General features: G+C 42.3%; 1 protein-coding gene across 1 annotated transcript in view; it reads left to right on the top strand.

The window, feature by feature from the left end:
* The window catches only part of LOC111865575 (transducin-like enhancer protein 4), a 399,537-nt gene that overhangs the window by 145,101 nt on the left and 230,358 nt on the right, over positions 1–24,078 (top strand). Inside the window, exons 2-3 of the mRNA XM_023853727.2 lie at positions 473–570; positions 10,662–10,725. Of these exons, the coding sequence (XP_023709495.1) occupies positions 473–570; positions 10,662–10,725 (162 nt within the window). The remainder of the gene's footprint in view (positions 1–472; positions 571–10,661; positions 10,726–24,078) is intronic.

Here is a 24,078-nt window from a genome sequence, read left to right as displayed (position 1 = left end):
GCAAGAAGACCACACTTTTCTCGGGCCATTATCTCCGTAACCGTTCAACTTTGGACATAGGTGTTTTGGGTTATATCGGCATACTTTAACATAAGGAACACCCTCCCGAAGTTTGGCACATTCCTCCTGGGACACCCTGTATATATTTTTTTGTTCTTCAGAAAGGGTCGGGTTTGCTTGGAATGAGCTGTATGTGTTATGCAACTTCTTCACCACGTCATTGCTTATGCATCAGATCAGCGATGCGCGTAAAATCACCGTTCGATTACAGGTCCCAAAATTGAGAGGTTACGATTCTTGTTAGCATTGCCAAGTCATGCGGTTGCATTTCTTCATGACCTGATTTCCAGACTGTGTGGCCGTTTATAAAAATGAAGAGCTAAAAAGCTTTCTGGCTTCTGAATGGGAAAGGAGTGACGTTTCTTTGTTGTGGTGTTCCACTTTGTGATGTCCTTGTGTTCATTTGTTTCAGGGTCCGCCACAACCGGGGCAGCCCTTTAAGTTCACAGTCGGTGAATCCTGTGACCGCATAAAGGAAGAATTCAACTTCCTTCAAGCACAATATCACAAGTAAGACACTGAGCAGCATTTGCAGTTACATACTACGTGCGAGGCGATACACATGGATTGAAAGAGCCCCGTTTAAGACATGGTTTATTTCTGCATCGTTAATTGGTTTTATATCCATTAGTTTTTTGTTGCCGGCGGTAAATTCAACACACGAAGCTCAGGCCTGAAAAATAACAGTCATTATGTGATGTGTGCGACGCCCTAACCCTTATTTTCTTTTTGTGTTTCGCTGATTGTGTGATGTGGCCTCTTCCGCCGGCGAATTAACTTTATTCTCAGATAATCTGTTCGTCACACGGAATATCTTTGGATGGGGGACGCTCCCATCGCCGTATATCTACACTGTCAAAAGCAGGTTCCAAAAATGGGAACACACATCTTTTACCCGAATAGGATTTGAATTCGCAGCCCCTTTGTCAGGCCAAGGTCGATCACGACCCACGCCTCGTAGCCACCGAGACTCGAGACAGACTTAGATTTCTATCTGTGACTCTTTCAAAATCCAGATTTTTGTAACGAAAGCATTAATACATAATGTTCTTGAACTGAAATGTCGGTCTTTGCTGTGGTTCGGTTGATATTCTTAATGAGATATCAGCTCAATTGAGCCGCATGCCCTGAAGTTCAGTGTAGACCAGTGTCCAAACGTAAGAGTTACGTGTGTGACTGGACTTCAGGAAGAGTCGTCATACCGCGGATCAAGTTCTAATTATTCCAGAAAGTTGGTTCAGGTATAATTAGCTGAAGCCGAAGAAAAGAGCTGTCAGGAATATGCGAGTTCAGGTTCGCACTGCGGTACCTATGAAGAGTTACTGCCTTCAGTGATGTGACATCGTGTAGTCTGGCAGAAAGCAGAACTTTGCTTGCTGCCGGCCGCTTTTCTTGCTGAAATTATTCTTCAACCCTGAATGTGGAGGCAGCTTGCTCCCCTGGAACATTGGTAAACTTCTACCAGACTGCATGGTGTCACATTCCAGAAGATAGTAATATTGAGGGGAGTGCTACCGGAAGCACTGAAAAACATAAACCGCAACTTACAAGAAGAAATAGTTTTCAGCTGTTTGAGTGATAGTCATAAACTCCCTTAAAGACTTTATTAATTGAAACATAAATGCGCCTTCAGCTAGTGATTCATTGGCTTTTAAGACAAATAGTGTTCCAGAAGAAGAAAACGACATGCCGTGTGTCTGAGGAAGTGCTCATAAGTATGAGTTATGTGTTACGAACATATTATGTAAGAAGTAAGGCGTCTGTCAGTGTCAAAGACAGTGGACATAATGCTAAGCGCCCAACAGGAGAGTTCTGCTTGGCTGCGTATCTGATAATAACAAATTGCATAAACATGCATAATTTAACATCTGAGGGTTTTATGATAGTATGTAACGTATTTGAAAGTCCTGTTATAGTTTAAAACCGCGTAAGTGTTGCAGGGTTTCTACAGGTAGTCCCTCTTTCTTTGTCTTCCCTGATGTCGGTTGTATCCTTATGTGTCGGACGGTTTTAATTCACCATTTCGATGAGGAATTTGAAAGTTTTGCAACAAAGATCAGGCACATGATGCAGATATATTCTTGCGCCGATAAATAGGCCGGTCGGAGTCAGTTCAAATGATTTGTTTTTAATTGTTGACTTACATGTGTATCGCTTTGAAGTGGGACATATATGTTTGTATATGTGTTGATTTATACAACGTACCATGTAATTAATATTCTGTAATTATAATTTGTAATAGTACCACTAATTTAAGCAGCCTATTAATAGGTATTTAAGTGGTATATGCTTTGGTAATGTTGCAAGGAGTTGAAAAGGCTCTTATAAACATCCCTGTTTTACAGTGGAACAGTATACGTTCCTTATGAGATTAGTTATTAAATATGAATGGATTTTAAACTTCGAATAAGAATTTGGTCATTTCTATTCTACTTGAAATGAGTCTTAAATTAAAACAGTCGGCTGTCACTGCAAATATTGTTTTCTCGAAAACACATGAAGCCCCCAATTTACTGTATTTACATTTTGACGTGTTGATTTCTCAAAGATTGCCTGTTTCGTGGTTGTGCTCGTAGCGCAGGCAAAATAGCTGTGGAGCTGGTACTTCTCCGCGTTACGCACTTGCTCCCTACTCGCTCTGTCGCTGCCCCCTGAATTGTGACCAGGCAGCACATTATCACATTCTCTTCAATCAATCTTTAATCCAGAACCTCGCTGGTAATTGCAGACTGAAGAAGTCCCGTTTTATTCAGTACTGCCTCAGGATCAACGGAACTGATGAAGGCTGTTAATAAATGAACATCCTTATTTCTGCGAGAGGTAGTAGCGGTATGCAGAACATTTCTGTTTGTAACATATATATCCGAAAGAGGAACTATCTGACAATAAGATCCATTCATTTGATGAAGGACCCACGGCTTGGAGGCCTTGCAGAATAGAAACATTTAAACGGTTGTGTTACCCAGTGACAGCCGATTGTGTGCAGTCTCTTTATTACAGATGGACCCTGATTTTTATTCATATATATCGCTCGGCACATGTTGCCTTAATTGACTGTGTGTGTATTATCTCCCCTGAATATTTCTGTTTTAGCGCAGCCACCTGCTTTACTGTTAATATTGCGGGCGCTGGTATCTTCTCTGGGACCATTTTGAGGTTACAGCTGCATGTACCTGCCGCCATATTTGATGTTCCGTTAAGCAATTCAACACTTGCATTACCTTTACATTCTGAGAATGTAAATTTGTCGTTGAGTGAATGGTAGATTTATAATTAAATATTCTTTACGTTTCAAAGGAAATACTCTCTTCACGCTGCGAGAGTAACTGTTTGCTTTGTGAGTGCCTGTGTATAAGCATTTATGTAGACTAGCCCATTTCTTTATTTGATAAGTTTGTTGTTCCAGTGGCTGGCACGTCCTGTAACCAAGCCGGAGGATTAGTGATATGTGTACATTTGCCTAAAGTGCAGTCAGATGTTTGTCTTGGCAAGGAGTTAAGCGTACCTCATTATGTTTCAGCTCTGTTGTTTGCTAATAAAATCTGCTTTTATTTGAGCATGGTTTCTTATTTATATGATGCTCACAGTCTGTGACTGTAGTTGGAATGCACCCCAGAGACAGACATTCATAACTCGACGTCGAGATTTCTACCCAATTTGCGCTCCCGGGTTCGCCCCATGTCGAGGTATACTGCATGCTTGTAGATCAGTTTGTTTCATGTAAAGATGAAACGAACACATTGATATCCTCTTATTTTCCTTGCGAAGATAGAGTTCAAAGTGGTCACTGTGCTGGGTTAAGATCACGTTTTGTCTCTCAGTACAATTAATTTTATTTTTACTGATTGCAGTCCGATGACAAAAGATTAATTGTTCAGACAATCACAGAGACCTTTAAACCGAAATTAATGGCTGAGGCAGTGAGCAGCTTTCTTAAAAGTTGATTATTAATTCAGCCGGAATTTAGATTTTTACATACAGCAATATACAAAAGTTTCTGGACATAAGCCGACACATAAATCCGGACATACAATCGATGAAAGTTTCTGAAAATACAAGAGACACATAAATTCTGGACATGCGATTGATGTAAATTTCTTTACATACAACGGACACGGGTTTCTGGACATACGAATTACATGTAAATTGTGGACATACGAGTTATGCACAAGTTTCTGGACGTGTATGCGACACACATTTTGAACATATAAGTTACACAAGTTCTGGACGTGCAAATTACATATTCTAGATACATCAGCGACATACCGGCCACAGCCACGCATTGCAGTAACTGGCGAAGGTTTGGACCAAGGGCCGTTTCCCCTGGATTAAAATAGCTGGAGACTAACATTTTTACACACCCTCATCGAGTTCTGAAGTTAATATTTTGTATACAGGCTATCTAGCGGCACTTTCAGTGTCGGATGATGTAGTTAAGTATGCGTGCAACTGTATCACCATTTCTCAGTACTTAATTAAGCACTTGGGCAACTCTGTCCTTTGCAACATATTAATTAATGTATAGGTAGTTGTAAGGGGCACTATGCTGTAAGCCGGAAGGTAGCGGGTTCGAGTCCTGATGAGGTTGGGTTTTTTTCAGTTGACCCAATCCTTTCAGCCACACTATGGCCCTGGAGCCGACTCAGCCTCTAACAGAAATGAGTACCAGGAATATTCTTGGTCAGTAAAGCGCGGCCGGCGCGTAAGGCTGAGAGCCTTACCGCCATCTGTGAGCCGATTGTCTAGAGAAAATATGGGAGCATCAACGTAGTACAACTCTATGGGCCTTCACGGCCTGTTACAGGGATAGCTTTACCTTTTTTTAGCTTTTAGGTAGTTGTAATTATCTGTTTCATTGATAGATGTGTTTAGAAATCCAATACAGTAAAGCTTTGTTTTGTGTTAGCATTTATTGCAATGGTCGACTGTGTGCAACGTATCTGTGTACCGTTGAACCTCGTACTGAAGGCTGGAGCGGATTAAAGATGTCCACATTTCTAATATGTAAGAAGCTAGCAAAGGAGTGTGAACGTGTAAACAGATCTATGTTACAGTGCATTTATTTCAGGAGAATGCCTGCAGTGGAGGTGGGGAGTGGGTGCCAGACTGAAACCCAAGGAAACTCTGCGCCTGCTTCATCTTCGCTTAGAAGTGTTTAACATTTCATTTCATCTTCTTTAGCCTCTCAAGCCTGAATAATTCCGTACAACAACGATGCGGAGGTGTTGGCATTGCTGCAGGGTCTGTGTTGTTTTTGGCAGAGAGTATGTTTCTCTTTCTTACAGGAAAAACTTTGGGCCAAGAAGCAAAATGTGGTATTGGTGGTAATGTGGAGGCTGCTTCAGAGCAAGAGTCGCAGTGAAGGGAAGATGGTTTGAGGATATCACTTGCATAAGTATATTAATATAAGGCTGTGTACATAAGAAAAACAAATTCTTCGCTTGTTATCACTTGCATTTTAAGTTGCTGGTAGGCGTGGAAGCAATACGTGTGTGGGTTATAAATTAAATGTAGCAATGATGGAAAAGTTTTGCTAAAATAAAAAAAAAAAGATCATGGGAAGTTCGTGTTATTTGCTGCTCCATAAGCCATATTTTTCACACCGTAGTAAATGTAAGCAAAGTTTTTTTTTTATTTTCTGCCCACGTTTAAAGTCTGACTCCAAGAAAAATACGAAGTAATAACTTACGCCACCGGCCACCATCCGACCAAAATTTCGAAGAAAATGAAATGATTGTTAAGTTTGTGCTTTCTCTTCACAAGATGGGGACAAACAGAGGAAGTGAAGTGGCTCACCGAGGTTCATTGAGAGAGTGGTTTAGCTTTTATTTCAAATCATTGTGGTATGGAGAATACCACAGAGTGTAGAAGCATACTGTTTGGTGTTAGTAAGGGGGCTGATGTTGAAATAACCCCGCAGACAACTAAGTATATGCGTATGTCTGCGTATGTCGTCGGAATGCAGGGGGAAGTATTCATACAAAGACGGTTCATGAATTCCTTATACGTGGCCTTTACGTTTTATGTTCACAGAGAATATTGGTTCTGAGAGTGCTCGTTACCATCCTGTTCAGGACCTTTCTTCTATCTGCTATCGAAATCCTAAACTTACAGACCTGTAATAGCATCTGTTTTGTAAGGGCCTTAAACTTCTGGTCCTAATGGGGCGAGATTTTTCTCTTCTTCACGAAGTCCCGACCTGTTCTGGGGCCCGCCCAGCCTCCTATCCGGGGTATATCGGCCGGAGCTTGAAGCTGACCTCCAACTAGTGCTGAGGTTAAAAATACGTGGCTCCATTCATCCACTCCCCATATGCCTTCATGACGTAGGGATTACTTTACTATTTACCGGATGTAGGAACATAGGACGAATATATTTTGGGGGCAGAGTATGTGTGACTGAAACAGTGGTAGTATCAGGAAATGAAAACTAAAAACTTTACGATCAAAACAAGGAGAATAAAAAGTGGGTGGGTCATATATCATGGATTCATATCGTGATGTTCACAGCTATAAAACCGCACAGTCTGGTAGGTTGGTAGCATCATTTATGATGAACATATTGTCTCTATCTTAAGGGTAAAGACTTTTAATTATATGGTATGTATCATGAAATCTATTTTCACACATGGGTCTTATGCTAAATGGAACAAGGCTTCGCATTGCATTTTTATTTTTAGTCTTGAATCTGATTTATTCAGAGGCAAATTATGCTAAAATGTGAAATAAAATCATGCTGACCGCACGTATCGCGTTCTGTTCATTACTGATATAGGAAACTGTTTTTACATGCAGAAATGTCGTCGCCTTAATGTGAACAAAACTTATACACAGTTCCAGTCGCCCAGACGCTTGACGGATTTAAGTTTCTCCAATCGCTGAGTATGAAGTACAGAACTGCAGAAAACATCCCTAGGTTTTCGTTTCTAAGAAAATTCTCGGCAGCCGAAAGCATTGAATTTCTTACTTTCACATAGACCGGAACTTTGACGTTTGTTATAACAGTAGAAAGTTGTTTTTCTTAGGTTTCCATTTGTAATGAAACCGCTGCTGCAGGCTTACATCCGTTTGGGCTGCGAACCAGATAGTGCGGGGGGGGGGCTGTGGAGAGTAAGCGTGTTTGCGGCTATCCCGTCGAGAGTCTGCGGTGTCGAGGCCAGCAACTGAGGGTTCTTGTGGTCGGTCTGCGCTAGCCGCAACGCCTGCTGGCCACGTTGTACGCTTCTCAGCTTCTGATATTTGTAATGTGTTACTTTATTACATATGTAATAATTAGAAGTTTTTACCGTCACACAAACGATTATTTTAAGAACATTTGTTTCTTCTTAGTTTAATGCAATAAACCGTAATCTGCGCACCCAGATATAGCGGGTTTCGGATATAACGGACAAAGTCTGGCAGGGCTTTTGGTTTTTTAAATAAACTTGTATGAAGGCCAAAAATGCTAGTAAATATTTGTGTAATATAAATAAAAAATGATGTTCTATGCACTTGTCAGTTTTGTTTCGTATTAAACTACACCGTGTATAATTGTGAATTTTTAGAGATACTGAGACTCTAAGAAGGTTTTATAGTTAGAAAACAATTTAAAATATTTATTGCTTGTATTGGCTATGTATCCTGTTGTGTACTTCCGTGAATACCCCTTCACTCAGTTATAGCGGGCACCATGTCCCTCTTGGCCCGTTATAACGAGGGTTTATGTTTCTACCGCGATTGGTCATCATCAGGTGCGAATACAGGTTAATAGTTTTAAGTAAGCTGTAAATTAAAAGTTGGTAATTAGGCCGGATCGAACTTAAGTAAATGCATTTATATGGAAGTACGAATATTTTAATGTCACGTGTTTTAGTGACTAATAACACGATTTCGGGATTGGATGAACGGGTTTATTTACGCCTTATACACACCATCAGTAATTACACGTAAATATGGCGCCATCGCTATTTCTACACTTTATAATTCACTGTTACGCATACACACCAGTCTTCTCCCGGTAACGCAATTAACATAGGAACTATAACAGTCTCACTGAATTACACACTCCAGATATTACACATTCTGTCTTCCCTTCACAGCCGCACTCATGCAACTGACTCTTTTCTTCACAGCCTCCTGTACAGAACTGAACTCTCAACCCAACTCTAATCCAATTTCAGCTACAGGCTATTGTTATATAGACTGCGCACGAACCACACAGAAAACACGGCTACTGTTCTCGATTAAGGTTGTTTACCACTCTGTTGCATAGCAATAAAGGTCCTATTTTTGCGTGCTGGTGTGTTGGGATGTGTTTTCAGACCCGTTGCCTAACAATGGACTTCCGTTTTGTTCGTTGCTATTCCGCATTTTTAGACAGTGTTTACCGAACCGTTATGTAGAAACGGACCACGAGTATGAGTGTAGATATTCTCTGGTGCTGTATTATTACTGTGATCAAAAGGAGGTGAGATGGACAGGACATATAGCACGCATGGGAGGGGAGTGCATACAGATTTTTAGTGGGGAAATCTGAAGGGAAGAGAGCATTATAAATGCCTGGGCAACGACAGGAGGATAATATTGAAATGGATTTAAGAGATTAGGATGGTGCGGTATGGACTGGATTGATCTAGCTCAGGACAGGGACCAGTGGCGGGCTCTTGTGAACACGACAGTGCACCTTCGGCTTCCATAAAATTTCTTGAATGGCTTAGCAGCTGTTGGCTTCTTAAGAACGACACAGCTCCAGTTAGTTTTTACTGCGAAATTCTATCCCTTCATTTTAGGCCTATCGTTGTTTTGGGTAAATATTAATACTTTTGTATGAATATATATTTAATTGGCTCTAATCCAACCTAATTACCCACTTTTAATTTTAATTTTATTTGCAGCTTGCTCAAAATCTGTTTTCCTATGTATATACCCTCTGATGTTGACCAACTCTGGTCGAAACATGCGGTGAACTTAGGGAAAACAGTTGTTTTTAAAATGAAAGTTTGTGTGGCGGTGAAAGCTTCTGAGCATTAATGAAATCACAAAAGGGATGCAAAATTACAAAATTATTAGACATGCATACACTGGTTTGAACTTATATCCCTGTATTTCGGACGGCCGTACCGCGATACACTTGCAGTGCCGGGATTTCTGTTCAGTGAAAATACGCTTATTCAGTTGGAATGAAGTCAAGAAGAAACGGCATTTCAGAGTGACAAACTTTATGTTAGCCTTAGAGCTCAGTCCAGTCAGTACCAAGTTTCGCAAACATCCGAGTAACTATCGTTCTAACACCAGGTCCCAAAGATTCGGCACAGCTGGTACCAAATTCTGCTTTGAACTCGGTCTCATGCCTTCATTTTCACAACCTCTTTCCCTTCGTGTTGTCTTCTCATCTTCTTCTTGGTCATCCTAGCGGCCGTTTTCCAGCCGAACACTGCATTTTTAGCCTACTTCCCTTATTTAAAAAAAGTAAATGTAGGCTTATGAGATCACCGCGCTGTTTGTATGTCTGTATATTCTGCCCCCCCCACCTCCCAAAAATTTTGATTGCCTTGAGCAATCTGTATGTAACTTGGCATGAATATTATGGAACCTGAGCCCATCTAAACGGCCTACTTCATAAATCCTTCCCATCAGTTTGTGTGTATGTCTATCCCCCTATCGTTGATAGGCAACGGCTCTTTTTTATTTTCGTTTGTGCGTATATAAATGTGTAAAAGGCTGCAGGACAAGCTCACTCTACAGTTATTATTAAGAGGGATCGGTAAAATTTAATGATGGTACGTGTAGGATGGCAACGTCGCTGAAATACCTACTGAAACGTCTGATCATGCGTCATAAAGTGGTTATTCTCTTAAGGCAAATGTGCGTAAAGTGGTTATTCTCTTAAGGCAAATGTACGTAAAGTTGTCACTGTTAACAGGCCGTGGAGGCGAATAGGGTTGTAAGACGTCGAGTTTCCCACATTTTCTAGACATTCGGCTCACAAACGGCGGTAAGGCTGTCAGCCTTACGCGCCGGCCGCCCTTTAACCCCCAGGAAGGTCCTAGTACTCATTTCTGTTGGTGGCTGAGTCGACTCCAGGCTCATATTGCGACTAGTAGGATTAGGTGAATTGAAAAATCGAGTGTCCTCAGCGGGAATCGAACCCGCGACCTTCCGGCTTTGTAGCATAGTGCCTTAACCAACTACGCTACCGCACATCCCTTATTACCTTCAGACAGAAGGTATATGAGTGCTTAATTTGATCACATAAAATTTATTTATGAATGTTAACGTTAAGGTTGCTGAAACGTTTTGCTATTGAGTGTATGTTTTGATAAATATTGCTTTCTAGCTACGGAAAATTAGTCCGAAGAATATGCAGTGCGTAAAGAAGTAGGAGTGCTCAGCCGATGTTTGTTTCACATTCTAGAACTTTTGGTTTCCAGGGTTACAACACTTCCTGCAGAGCGGAATTTACCGACTGTAACACCGTGGCATGTGTATGTGTATTCACGTGTTAGTGTAATGTGTTATTTCAGGTCCGTTTTGGAGAATGTCCAGGAATATTAATTGGATCATGACAGTTCAGTTTACTGTGACAGTATTTATCTTATGTTCTTTTTATTTCCCATGTTGTAGCCTTAAGTTGGAGTGCGAAAAGTTGGCGAGTGAAAAAATAGAAATTCAAAGACATTACGTGATGGTGAGTACTGCAAGGCACTGTCTGTTGAGGAACTGACGCTTTGGAGGTTCGTGCAGTGACGTTTCCCGCATACCTGCCAAGAATAATGTAGATGTCGCCGCGTAGGTTTTTTAAAATAAATTTTTATCTTTGATCTGGCATATGAAATTTGTTACATAGCCAAGAATGTCAATTAAGGAAATTAAAAGTGTTTCATGTAATATAATTTTGTAAACTTACTAAATTATATGCTTAATTACGAAAATGAACGATCTCCAGTCATGTCATGCTATGTAACGAGTGTTGAATTTCTCATACTTTTAGTTTTGTTGCCAGCTTTATGTTCCATATTATCCCGCTCCGTGATTTGCGTGTGAAATATTTAGGTTGTCATCTTGCCTGGACCTTACGAATGGTGACCACAAACCTCAGAACACTTAGTCAGTATAATGTCAGTAATATTCCGAGACTCAGCATAAGTGGACAAGGCACCCTGCTGTACCATACACAATTCGACCACTCTGTATAAACGTTGGTAGTTATTCGGCGTGCAGTAAACAGTTAAGCATGCATTGATACATCCAAGGTCTCTTGGACTTTGTGCCTCAGAATTCGAATTGGATTTTTGTAACGTAAAGCCCCGCTTCCGCAACCGAGCGGTCTAAAGCTTGCACTGTCTTCGCTCACTCTGAAGCCGGGATTGTGGGTTCGAATCCCACACAAGACATGGATTTTTGGTGTGTGTATGAGTTTATTCTGTGTTGTGTTGTCCTGTGTTTAGGTAGAGGCCTTGCGACGAGCTGATCACCCGTCCAAGGAGTCCTACCGTCTGTAAAAACGATTAATGAAACTGAGTAATCAGCCCTATGTTCCAAAGTGGGAGCGAAGAATAGGAAGAAAAAATGTTTCTGGTGACAAATAATGCATTTACAAATACGTTGATTTTACTTCCTGTGTGATCTGGTCCTTTGACCCTGTCTTTTTTGCACCAAAAATCAGTAAATAATGGCAGTGTTGCCGTTTTTCATCAAAAAATTACAATTGTGGGCTCTCTTTGAATCTTCGAGACTCAGCTTTGTAATAGTATCCGATTCCCGGTAACGTCTGCATACTTTTCAAATGCTGAGTGTTTTATGTCCAGGCATTCATGACTTAGGTGTGATTGGTCACGAGATTTCATGGGTTTCTGGGTCAGTGTGCGCAGTTCGAATACCGTGAGATGTTGCCTTCGAAGTGAATGTGTAGATCTTTGTGGTCGTGAAGCGGTTCCACACGCAGTTACGAAAGCGAAACGTCCGCTGCACGAACCCCCAAGCAACGTTCAGCCACATGTTTCATGTGTGTGATGCTTCGCTCGCTCTGTGCTTGGTTACTTATGCAATCATTTGTTTATGTGCCGAAGCTACTCTTGCACTGTGGAATTATGGGTCGTTACATTAGCCTACGCTAATCCATAACGTTATGTTATATTGCTCGTATCATCTACTAACCCATAACTTTCCAGCCTGCAGTCTGTATGTTTGTCTGATGTGTTTTAATAGACATGTAAATATTTTATGATACTTGCGTGAGTGTATGTATATCAGTCCTATTTTTTTTGGAGGCTTTCAATATGCATGGAAATAGTATTCATGTCATTAACATTTCCCTTTTTTACCATTTTTCCCTTTTGTTTTCTTTCACGAGATCGTTTATTAATTTCAGTTTAAAAATGGACTGCGAAAAACTAATGCAGGAGAAAACAGAAATGCAAAGACATTATGTGATGGTGAGTACAAATTTTACAGCAATGTCTGCTGGCCTGGTAAATAAAAATTGTGTATAATTTCTGAGTAGTGTTGTTCATGTGTGAGGTATGCGGATAGTCGAACGAAAAGTATGTGCCTCGTATGAAATTTCCGAAGAAAAATATCTATGAAAAAGCCACCTTACCACTTCCCCATAGTTTAGACTATTTGTCGTGAGGTTATGTTATGTGGCGCCGAGCGTCCGGACAAAAGCCAGTGTGCCCTTCAGTGCCTGGCCATAGCAATCCGCACCAAGACAGTGAGACGCTTAACAATTTCAAGCAGCCTGCTGGACCGGCTCTTTTGTAAACACGAGTCTCAGGATTCAGAGAAGAAAAAGGTCGTGGTTTGTTTTTAAAGTATTTTGCTGGATCAACCCCGAAAGACCCGAGAATATCGGGTACCGACAAAAATTAGAGCAAGTACCTCCATGAATACGAGGGCACGCGGTAGCGTAGTTGGTTGCGGCTCTGTGCTACAAGCAGGAAGGTTGCGGGTTCAAGTTCCGATGAGGTCATTGGATTTTTTCAATTGACCTAATCCTTCTGGCCGCACTATGGCCCTGGGGGCGACTCTGCCTCAAACAGAAACGATTACCAGGAATTAATTAAATAATTTTCCTGGGGAGTAAAGCGCGGCCTGCGCGTAAGGCTGACAGCCTCACCGCCATCTTTGAGCCGATTATCTAGATAATGTGGGACCCTCAACGTCTCACAACCCTATGGGCCTTCACGGCCTGTTACAAGGATAGATTTACTTTTTTTACCTCCATGAATACGGATCCTTCCCTCCACCTCATTTTCTTTAGCGAAACGAACTTTGTGTAAGTACAAATCAGATTCATTCTCTCATGATAATTAGCAGATCCCAACATATAACGTGAGACTATTTTGGAACGATTTCTTTAACTTGAACTCCTAGAAGAGGGACGTTCGCTTATATCAACAACAAAGAAAATGCGTGGAGTCATATGTAGGATGTTATGCAGTTGGTAAGATGCCATTACGTAAATTGTTAGCAAATAGGAGTAATAATCACTTCAAGTAGTACAATTAGATAGCTGCAGTGAATCTGACATGGGTTGTTCAATGGCTGAGGGTAGCTCCTTCTAAAGAACCACAGTAGGTGTCTGCCCCTCACCTGAGGACGGAAACAGAACGAGTTTTCGAAAGGCTGTGTTTTTCTTTGCGTTGATACAATACCGGATATTGGACAAGTCCGAAACCTGAATAATTCTGAGTGTTATACACCATCGTCAGAATCTACTTATACCTAGTTACGTTTTCAATGCGTCGAGTAGTGGCAGCACTCCCGATGCAGTTCCGGTGGTCACGGAGTGAGGGATCCAGTGCAATTCACGTAATAAGGACTGTATGAGACAGCGTTTGGAAGTGAGTGGAGAGGTCAAAGGAGGGCGGACGAATTCTTAATTTTGCTCTTTCGGGGCGGGCATCGACCTCGCTTGAATGGGTGGTAAGAACCAGATCTATCAGCGTTTGCGGGACAACGGAAGGGTCAGTGTCGATGATAATCTGCCATCATCAGACAGTGACGTAGGTCGTTATGTCATCATTAGAAAAATACTTGATTCTGTTTTCACCATACGGTGGGAGCCAGAATCGTCATCTCGGAAGTCTCATTGAACACAACGGACGTTTCTTCTGAAGGTATGACGTACCATCAGAGATTATTGAGACAAGAGTATTTCGTTTTAAGTGGACGTCACTCATGAAAAGTAATGCTGCAAGAATGGCATAGGCTCCAGAAATTATGTCAGATACAGGGATTGTGTAGGGAAATGAAACACGTCTAAATACTGTGTAATTGTTTTGAGAAAACCTATACAAATTTTACGTTTATAAGAACAATAACATTAGATACCTGTATAGAGGAATAAATGATTTTAAGAGGGGTTACCAGCCTAGCATTAACTTAGTGAAGGATGAGAATGGTGATCTGCTTGCAGATTCCCACAACATTTTGAATAGGTGGAGGAACTATTTCTCTCAGTTATTGAATGTGCATAGGGTCAGTGATGTTAGGCAGACAGAAATTGATACTGCTGAGCTGTTAATACCTGATCCTAGCCCTTTTGAGTTGGAAAGTGCTATTGCAAAATTGAAACGGTATAAAACGCCAGGTAGTGATCAAATTCCGTCAGAACTTATTCAAGCAGGAGGCGAAATATTACATTCTAAGATCCACAAGCTAAATACTTCTATTTGGCATAAGGAAAAATTGCCTGATCAGTGGAAGGAGTCTATTAGTGTACCAGTTCACAAGAAGGGTTATAAAACTGACTGTAGTAATTATCGAGGGATATCATTGCTATCAACTTCATACAAAATTTTATCCAATACTCTTCTCTCAAGGTTAAGTCCATACATAGATGAAATTATTGGGGATCATCAGTGTGGGTTTCGACGTAACAGTTCAACTAAGGCACAATAGTGCAAGGGCCAAGAAGGCCCACCCCTTATGCATTCAACAGTTCAACTACAGATCAGATCAGAGTCGAATGGTGGGACTAAAATGGATGAAAAATTGGAAATAATTTTGGAAGGAAATGATCTTGACCTACTTGAGACCTTATTCCGGCCGTTGCCTGGTTTCAGTGCCAACCTGTTGATATCGTGCTTCGGAGAGACTTGAAATCCATAACTACATTTCAGCAGTAAAACATGAAGTATAGAGACTACCTAGAAGGCGAGACTTATATGGGAAGACGTGACGCCTGAAAGAGCGGAATAGTGGAACTAGAAGAGGCGGTCATTGCTAGGCAACGGCCCAGTAAACATATCGAATAAGCATGCAAAAAGACCACGGAGCTCAAGGCTAGCAGCCGCAATGACTCTTGAAGGAATGCTTGGGGAGGTGTGGAACTGAGTCATGTGGCTCAGGGTGGGATCCATTTGTGAGCCGTTGTGAAGCATCTGCCCCATATAAAGGCTGGGAATGTTTTGACTGAGACAGTACGTGTATTAGCTTCTCAAGAAAAACTTCATTCTATGGAGTTAATGATGTGTGTAACACGTCGGTGTTTAATTTTCAGAAAGACAAGGTATTGCTATTATAACCAATCCTAAACCACGGAAAGGTCTAAGGTGGAGCATGTTCGTGGGCGATGTCACTACCGATTCAGGCTGTATTACCGACATTTGCTCCGTCTTTAAATTTGGTTTGTAATTATGCCTAGGTACACGATGCCATTATCCGGACACGGGATTTCATTCTCGTCTGACAAAGCCGCGTTCTGTGACGGATATTCCTGCTGTCTGCAGGGCCTAAGCGTGTCCTACTCTAGTGCTAGTAAGGGCATTTGCTTCAGAAAGGTTTCATGCAATACATATTACGTTAAAAGTTCCTTCCCAAGTTGTGCGTTACTGTCTTTAGGTGTTTGCTTATTCATGGAGAGTGCCCCATTACCGCAGGAAGGGAACCGAATCCAACACACGCAAGTAACGCGAAGGGTAGCGTGAAATGGAAAGCAGTGGGAACAGTGTGACGTGTCACTGTCGCCAGAGAACCACGGTAATGCCAGGTCGCACAGCAGGTGTGATGCAACCTTCGTGTCCTGTCAAGTGTGTCTTACATCAGTGGCTTTACCAGTGTGGCAAGCTACTTACGGCTATCAAATTAATTGGTCTAATGTGTTGCAATTACAAGCAAGATTAACTGCCGTGGGGATCATCTTTATTCTTTTATTGTAGAAAGAAATATTGTGAATACATAAGAGCCCTAGGCTTTGCCCATCCGGCCTCATGTAGCACATTCTTATAAACATCTTATTCTATAATAGCGGTAACCCCGTGATTCTTAATGTAGATCTTAACTTAAATCTGAGAGTATATTGTTAATAATCAGTACAGTTACTCCTTTTACTATTCTTACATATCTATTTTATATAAATATAGAAATGTTTATGAAGTAACAGGACACCTTGCAGAAATCTTTTTTCTTCTAGCCCTAAGAGCTCTATAACTGACTTTGGGTATTCTTTTTTGCTGTTCTCAGACAGCCGTGGGGATTCGTTTTCCTGACCACGTGACACCCTCTATCCGCTAAAGCTGGCACTAACTTCCCCGACACGTCGTCGCATGCCGAAATACAGCAATCTTCAGTTGTAGTTTTGTTACACTTCGGGATCAAAAAAAAAAGGAGATGAAATTTGTGGGGGGCTGAGAGAGCGGCGGAGGGAACAGGTTTTTTTAACCCTATCGGGTGAGATTTCATAATAACCAGTTGTCTTATAAGCGTACCAAATGTGAGTGGAATCCGGTATGAGGACGGCGTTCGCCATCTGTTGTCTCTGGTTCTTTCATATTACCGCCTCCCCGTCACAGGACACACGTGCACACACTTCTCTTTAAGCACGTTCTCGTTCTGGACGCCGCGGTCAAGCGTTACGTCACTTCGGCGTCATATTCAAGAGGTTCCGGTGATGAGTTCTTGGCGTGGAGGTTGGTTATCTTAGATTATTTGTGGTTCTCAGTTCCGTCGAAGGAAGACTGTAATAGTATATAGGAGTAGACAGTAACAGCTTCCTGTCACATTCGTACCAGGACATCATTCGTAGGCCTTATATTCCGTGCGGGGCCAGTGAAAAATCTGAACACAAACGGACCGAGAATTGCAGTTCCTGAAGGCCTGTGTAATCTTCTAGTAAAGTTTAATAAGATGTTTAAATATTGTAATTCATGTAAATGACTTGGTAACTTGTACACTTCGCCAACTACAACTAGAACGATGAAGTCAAAAGGGATGAATGGGCAGAGCATGGAGCACGAATGGGGAGAAGATGGATGCATATAGGATAATGTTGGCCAAGCTAGAAGGGAAGAAACTACTAGGAAGACGGAGACGTAGGTAAGGTGAAAAATGTAAAGCTATCTCTTTAACAGGCCGTTGATGCCCATGGCGTTGTGAGAAGTCGAGGCTGCAACATCTTCTAGACAATCAGCTCACAGATGGCGGTAAGGTTGTCAGCCTTACGGACCGGCCGCACTTTACCCCCCAGGAAGACTCCTGGTGCTCATTTCTGTTAGAGGCTGAATTGACCCCAGGGCCATAGCGCGACTGGAAGGATTAGATCAATGGAAAAATCCAGTTGGTACAGTGACTGGAGTAGGGGCTGGACGACCGAGACTTCTTGGCGGAGACAGCGTTTCTCTTGTCCGCACGGGTGCTGGGGCCCATCGAATTTGGCCTCCAGTGCGTGTCAGAGGCTCTTACTCCGGGAATATTGCGGATGCCGCATGAAGCTGATCAGTCGCCTTCATTAAGCGCCGAGATAAAGAATGTGTTCTGTCTTTATGGAGTAGTTAGTAAGCAGAGGATCAACTTTAATTTCACGCTGTTGTCTAGGAGCAGACCGCCTCTGTGGTCTAGTGGTCAGAGTTCTTGACTACAGATCCACAGGTCTGGGTTCGATTCCAGGCGCTAACAGATTTTCTGAGAAGTAGTGGGTCTGGAACGGGGTCCATTCATCCTCGTGAGGATAACTGAGGACCTATCTCAAAGAATAGCGGCTCCGGTCTATAAAACTGAAATTAACGGCCGTGGTGATTCGTTGCGCTGACCACGTGACATCCTCTATCCCAAACAGTTGGCACTAACTTCACCGACAAATAGGCCGCGCCATAGCTCAAGCGGTTAGTCGCTGGGTTCGATCTCGGGTCTGGTCAAGTGGGATTTATGGTGAAGAAAGTGGCGCTGGGGCAGGTTTTCTCCGAATACTTCAGTTTCCCCTGCCAATCTTCATTCCACCAGTTTCTCCACAATCACCCTCACCTATCATCTGAGGCTGCTTCAATAGGCCAGAAGTGGCCGCAGTACAAGGGATTAAGGTTTCGGCCACACAGAGCGCTACGCTATGTTCGCTACGTACGCAACGTACGTTGTGTACACTCTGCGACACAGCTAACTTGGGGAACATAGCGTACTTAGCGTACGGAAGTCTGTGTGGCCGGTCACATTGGCAATAAAGCGAAATAATTTTCTGTTCGTATAGGGAACATATCGTACGTAGCGTGCGTCGCGTACGTAGTGCTCTGCGTGGCCGAACCTTTAGTCCCACCCCACTAGCAATAAAAAAAATGACTTAAGAAGTTGGGTCACAGACTCAGGACATCCGGACAGGCCTTAGGCCTTTATGTATACGATTGATAATTTTGGTGTATATGCTTCTGACGGTTAGCTGTATGAAGTGTCTGAAGTTGCATTCTGTCAAGTGAACTCCAGCTGTTGGGCTGATCCTCCCCATTCAAGGAATCCTTCTGCATGCACAAACGAAGAATATAATGAGCTACAAGTGGATTACGTGTCAACAGATACAAACAACATTTGTTGTTTCAGCTGCCATCTTAATGTGAAGTGTAAGCGCTGTAAATAAACCTTCTTCCAAGCCGAAACTCTGCTGTGCCAACTTGGAGTGCTTTGAATAGACCTGCTTATGTGGAAGTAGTAGTAGACTGATGTTCAGTTTTCAGTTAAACATCTTCAAGAGATGTGAAACATTGTGAGTTTATTTTAAGTGGGTCGTAAATAGATTTGCTTTATCACAGGCTTGTGCTGTCGGCCGGAAGACAGCGGTTCACGGTTCCGGCTTCTTATTGCTTTGCAGTATTTAACTGCTGCATTAAAGTGGCTTCAGACCTGCAGTTAATAGACGCCATTAAGTCTCACCATTCATTGGAACAGCCGGGCGAATATTGTAACTCGTTTCTATATTGCTGCTTCCAGTCACCAAAAATTCAGGCGTAAACACGTAGCTATGTATTTTGGGGAGAAAGTAAAGAGCTTGTTTCATAAACTGTGGGGCGCCACGGATAACAGTTTCATTTCTATAGTAATGGTAACGCAGACTTATAAGGATCAGTATTCTTGGTCTAAGATTTATCTCAGCAAACTTCCGTCTTTAAGTCCGGAGGTCCTTGAGCCAGATTTTCGATCCTAAAGCCGATTGTCATTTTCCGTGGGGCTCAGAAAGCACTGGGATAGTGTTTTAAAATAGGCCACCGCTGGTTTCTTTGTCAGTCATTGAGCAAAAACCTCAAGTTCCACACAGTTTGAGAAGTGATCGTCAGGTAGGTCAGGAAATATCGTGCCTTTTCACAGACATTCACGGCTCTGCCTGGACTACAGTGGTTTTTGGGCCTGTTATTGTCTGCAGCCACCTGCTCACACTAGTTCCTCGCTCGCGGATTTTTATACCCCGAAGATGGAGGCGATACGTCCTCTGAAACGTCGATTTACACAAGATCTACACGGCGCCACATCCCAGAGGACGGCATTCTTCATAGTCAACGCCGTGAAAGCCTTAAATTGTACATTCTAAATTCTTATGTAAATATTAGTGTAACACCTGCTGCTGAGAATTCAGCGGGACGTCTCATCATTTCTTACATAAGCTTTCACACCATTCATTAATTGACAGTCCCCTTCCCCATATTCTTTTCCAACCCCACATGCTGCCTAATTTTGCGTCGAGGCCAACGCCTGATGCCATTTCCAACGAATGAAGCACATGAATAGCCAATCGTAAAGCGCTTCTTTTATATAAATACCTCGCACGAAAATATTTTTCATGCGTACAGAATAATCAAGATACACAGAATTAAAAGACTGTTCGCTCGTTCGTGACCTACATAACACGTTCGTGCAGCGTGTTAACGCACGACAGTTGGTTGTTATGGTGACCTGAAATCGTGTAACGAGAGTGATAAACCCGAGGCTTTCAAAACTTTTTATAAGGACATTGCTTACAGTCGATGTTAGGTCGACTGGAGCTCGTGAACTTTGCCCGTCCATGGACTGTTGAAGTTAACCGGTCTCTTTCACATGCATTTCGTGGACTTTTTTAAACAGGATGAAACCCATTTTGTAAGAATGAAAACGAGTGTCACCTGTTTGCGTAAAGGACACGTATAATACCTCTGACAGTCCGCAGTTGTGGTCAGCACAAATTCGCATAGCTGTAGGTGTCCCAAATAACCGCCAAGTGTTTCGGACGTCTCTGCTGTTGAGTGGACCAAGTGGCCTGATAATGAGCCTGATAAGCGAGGTGGCTGACCAACTCGGACCCTGTCTCCCTCAGTTCGTTCTAACCATTAGCATTCATGTCCTAAGCATTCTCATTTAATTGCTTCAAACGTGGCTTCCCAACGTATTCGTGCTAATAGAAAGCGTTTGGAACCATGTTAATTCTGTGGTTCTTAGAGCGGAGACTGTCAAAAGCAGGCTGATAAATTTTCGGATTTGATGTCGTGAAGTGCGGTAGAAGTTAACCGAAGTTTCGGAGGAACGTACTGCCTCCATCTTCAGGGTCATCACGTTTCTCTGAAACGTCAGTTCTTTTGAAGTACACGGCAACGCATCCCAGTAGCCTTCATTTCAAGTCTTGTTTAATACGATTCTAGGTTTCATGTAGTAGGAGTAGATAGAATGGGATGGTATGGATTGGATGGACCTGGCTCAGGATAGGGGCCAATGGAGGGCTCTTGTGTACACGGTAATGAACCTTCGGGTTCCATAATATGCTGGAAGGTTCTCAAGAAGGGCTCAGCTCCGTGAGAGTGATTTAACGAACTCGGTTTCATGTATATCTTATAAATGTTTACTGGTTTAATGAATTGAAATGAAATATTTAATGAACTGTTTGTTTCCTAAGGAATATTCAATAAATACCTTTAAATTAGCATATATCATATTTACTGTCATCGGTAGGTTTCGCGTCCGACTGCCACAGTATATATAATTCGATGACAGAATGCATCATGAACCCCGGCCTCGTCTCAGAAAGTTAGTAGCATTTCACTTCTAATGCATCTCGGAAGATTTGTGACTGATTATTTACATTAGGTATCATGCGATATAAAGCACAGTCCCCCAGCATTTAATGGACGTACACCTGAGCATGTGCTTCTCTCGCTGTACTTTTACCTGTTTCGAGCTGAGTCATTCTCTAAACTGTCTTTCAGTGCCCTTACACGTCCTGAATAAATATTTTAATTTATTTCATACGTTTACATGTACAATCCTGTGTAATTTAATGCACCCATCGACATGTCTTCCAAATTTAACTTCCATGGTTGGGATAGTACTCTTCTGTTTTTAACAGATCGAATCTGTGTATCCCCCTCGTTTGTCACTTTAATGCTCTCTGCTTATTGCGCCTCATATTCTTTGATATTGGCGTGGAGATACTCTCTGTAAATCATTCTACACAGGGCCACTCAGGTGTTAGCTCCAGTGGCGTATGTTTTGTTTTGCGATCCTGTTTCCTGTTCTGAACCGCAGCTTTTGTTCCCTTTGTGTTTTCACGTTTAAAATTATATTCACACTTTAAATTTATTTCAACTGTTGCTGATTCAGATTGTTACGTTAATTTGGCCTACGGACTAATTGTGAGGTCCTTAGATAGGAAATATCTGTGTTAATTTTTGCTTTGATAAATCCTTCCTTTTCCAACTTCTCTGACTTGGTTTGAAGTGGAGATGTAGACTGGTTTAGACGCTTCCAGTTATCGATACTACGCAGTATGAAATGGTCGGAGGATTAATGAATTGAAAGAATTTGGAAGAAAAAGGCCGTAGCCTGATTCAGACACTGTCCCAACATTTGACTGGACGTACTGAGGAAAACCACGAAACAGTCACTCAAGATAAGTTGCGTGTCCCAGCTTATACTCGATCCCAACATCTCCCTAATTCAAGTACAGAGACGAACCTATCCAGTGGCTTGCATTGAGGTCACTTGCTTTCACCCCTTTAAAAAGGCAGATAAACTTCGTTTCGTGTGCGGGAATCTGAGTAGCAAGACATTTTTTATTGCTAGTGGGGTGTGACTTAAGTCTCTTATACTGCGGCCACTTCTGGCCTATTGTACCAGCCCCAGATGATAGGTGAGGGTGTTTGTGGAGCAATTGGTGGAATGAAGATTAGCAAGGGAAACCGAAGTACTCGGAGAAAACCTGCCCCAGCGCCACTTTGTCCACCACAAATCCCACTTGAACAGACCCGGGCCGCCGCAATGGGAAGCGAGCGACTAACCGCTTGAGCTATGGCGCTGCCCTAGCAAGACACTTAACTACCTCGACTTATTGAAATAAAAAATTGGTGTTCATAAGACGTGCTCGTGGCAAAACGACTTCTCGGTTCCCCGTGGCCACACTTCCGAGTTCCCTCGATATTGGTATCAGCGCAATACAAGGACACCCACCATTCTTACAGCAATGTGTTATCTTCATGTATGCGTACGGAAATGAAACGTATTCAATTTTCAGATAACTTATGTTTTGCGAAATGAAACAATGGTTAGATTTCTTATCAGTGTCATGCTTTTTAACCATGTGCAGCGTTTACTGCTGTCGGTGTATTGTCGGAGTATTTTCACACTACTTCCCCCGGTTACGGATAACGGTTGCCTGGTTTTGCCTTATATCGCACTAATCAAGATTCGAACCAATTCTGCATGGCATGTTGCAGCTAGGAGTGCTGAGTTTCTGGGCTGTGCCAACGCTGTGGTATTGCGCACATAACTCAGTGCGACAGCATCTCATCCTAGTGCCGAGGTAAAGAATATGTGGAACTAAACATCCACTTTCCCATACGCCTTCATGGTGTAGTGCTGAATTCGTTAAGCACAGGGATAACTTTACCTTTTTACTCAATGCTGCAAAAACTGGATGCATTTTCATTCTGACATCGGAAGGTGGGATCAGTGAAGTCAGCTGAATATACGAGTGTACATGTACCTGGAAACACATTTTGTTAACAGGGCATAACAAGAAAACTTATAAGTGTTGTGGAGGTACCTGTAAAAACTAAAACAGGAATAAGAGATTCAAAAATGAACACAAAACCAAACCAAGATCAGAACCCAGACACTTCTATGCGGAAGAAATTCAAATTGGACGTCACCTGCCTACTTTTAGCGCCCTGCATAGGAGAAAGTGAGACTCAAACAAAAGTAAGATATGCAGGATTTGAGGTTCTCATTGCGGTGGAAATTAAGATTTCTGTTTTCTTTGCTTGCAAACTGCTTCATGTTGGCTTCTTCCTCCACCCTGCTGATCGAGACAACATATCTCTCCAAATCGGTGGCTGGCTTTCAACCGTGCTACACTGCTTTATATTCCAGAAGATAAAACTGGCTGCAGGCTGGACGACCGAGGAGTCTCGAGTTAGAGTCCTGGTAGGGCCAAGAATTTCCACTTCTCCAATCGTCCAGACCGGCTCTTGGGCACACCCAACCTCCTATACAATGGGTACAGGGACGTGGAACTGACTACTGACCTCCAACTAGTGCCGAGGTGAAGAGAACGTGGTTCTATACATCCAGTCCCCCATACACCTTCATGGCGCAGTGCTTAATTAGTTAAGCACAGGAACAACTTTACCTTTTACTCATTTTTCGGCAGTGAATGGTCTTGTTGTGAATCTAGCTTTCTATTGGGGAATTCCTGCAGAGGCTAGGAAGCCGGCCGCTGCGGCGACGGCCCCTACCATGTATAATTAACATCAAATAAGCTGAGAACAAAGTAGAAAAACAAAATAAAGGAACACGCCCCAACAGTAGACCGCCCTCG

This window comes from Cryptotermes secundus, unplaced genomic scaffold, assembly GCF_002891405.2.
Source record: "Cryptotermes secundus unplaced genomic scaffold, Csec_1.0 scaffold1019, whole genome shotgun sequence".
Taxonomy (NCBI): domain Eukaryota; kingdom Metazoa; phylum Arthropoda; class Insecta; order Blattodea; family Kalotermitidae; genus Cryptotermes; species Cryptotermes secundus.
Note: the sequence above shows the minus strand (reverse complement) of the source record. Positions and strands in the feature narration are given on the sequence as shown.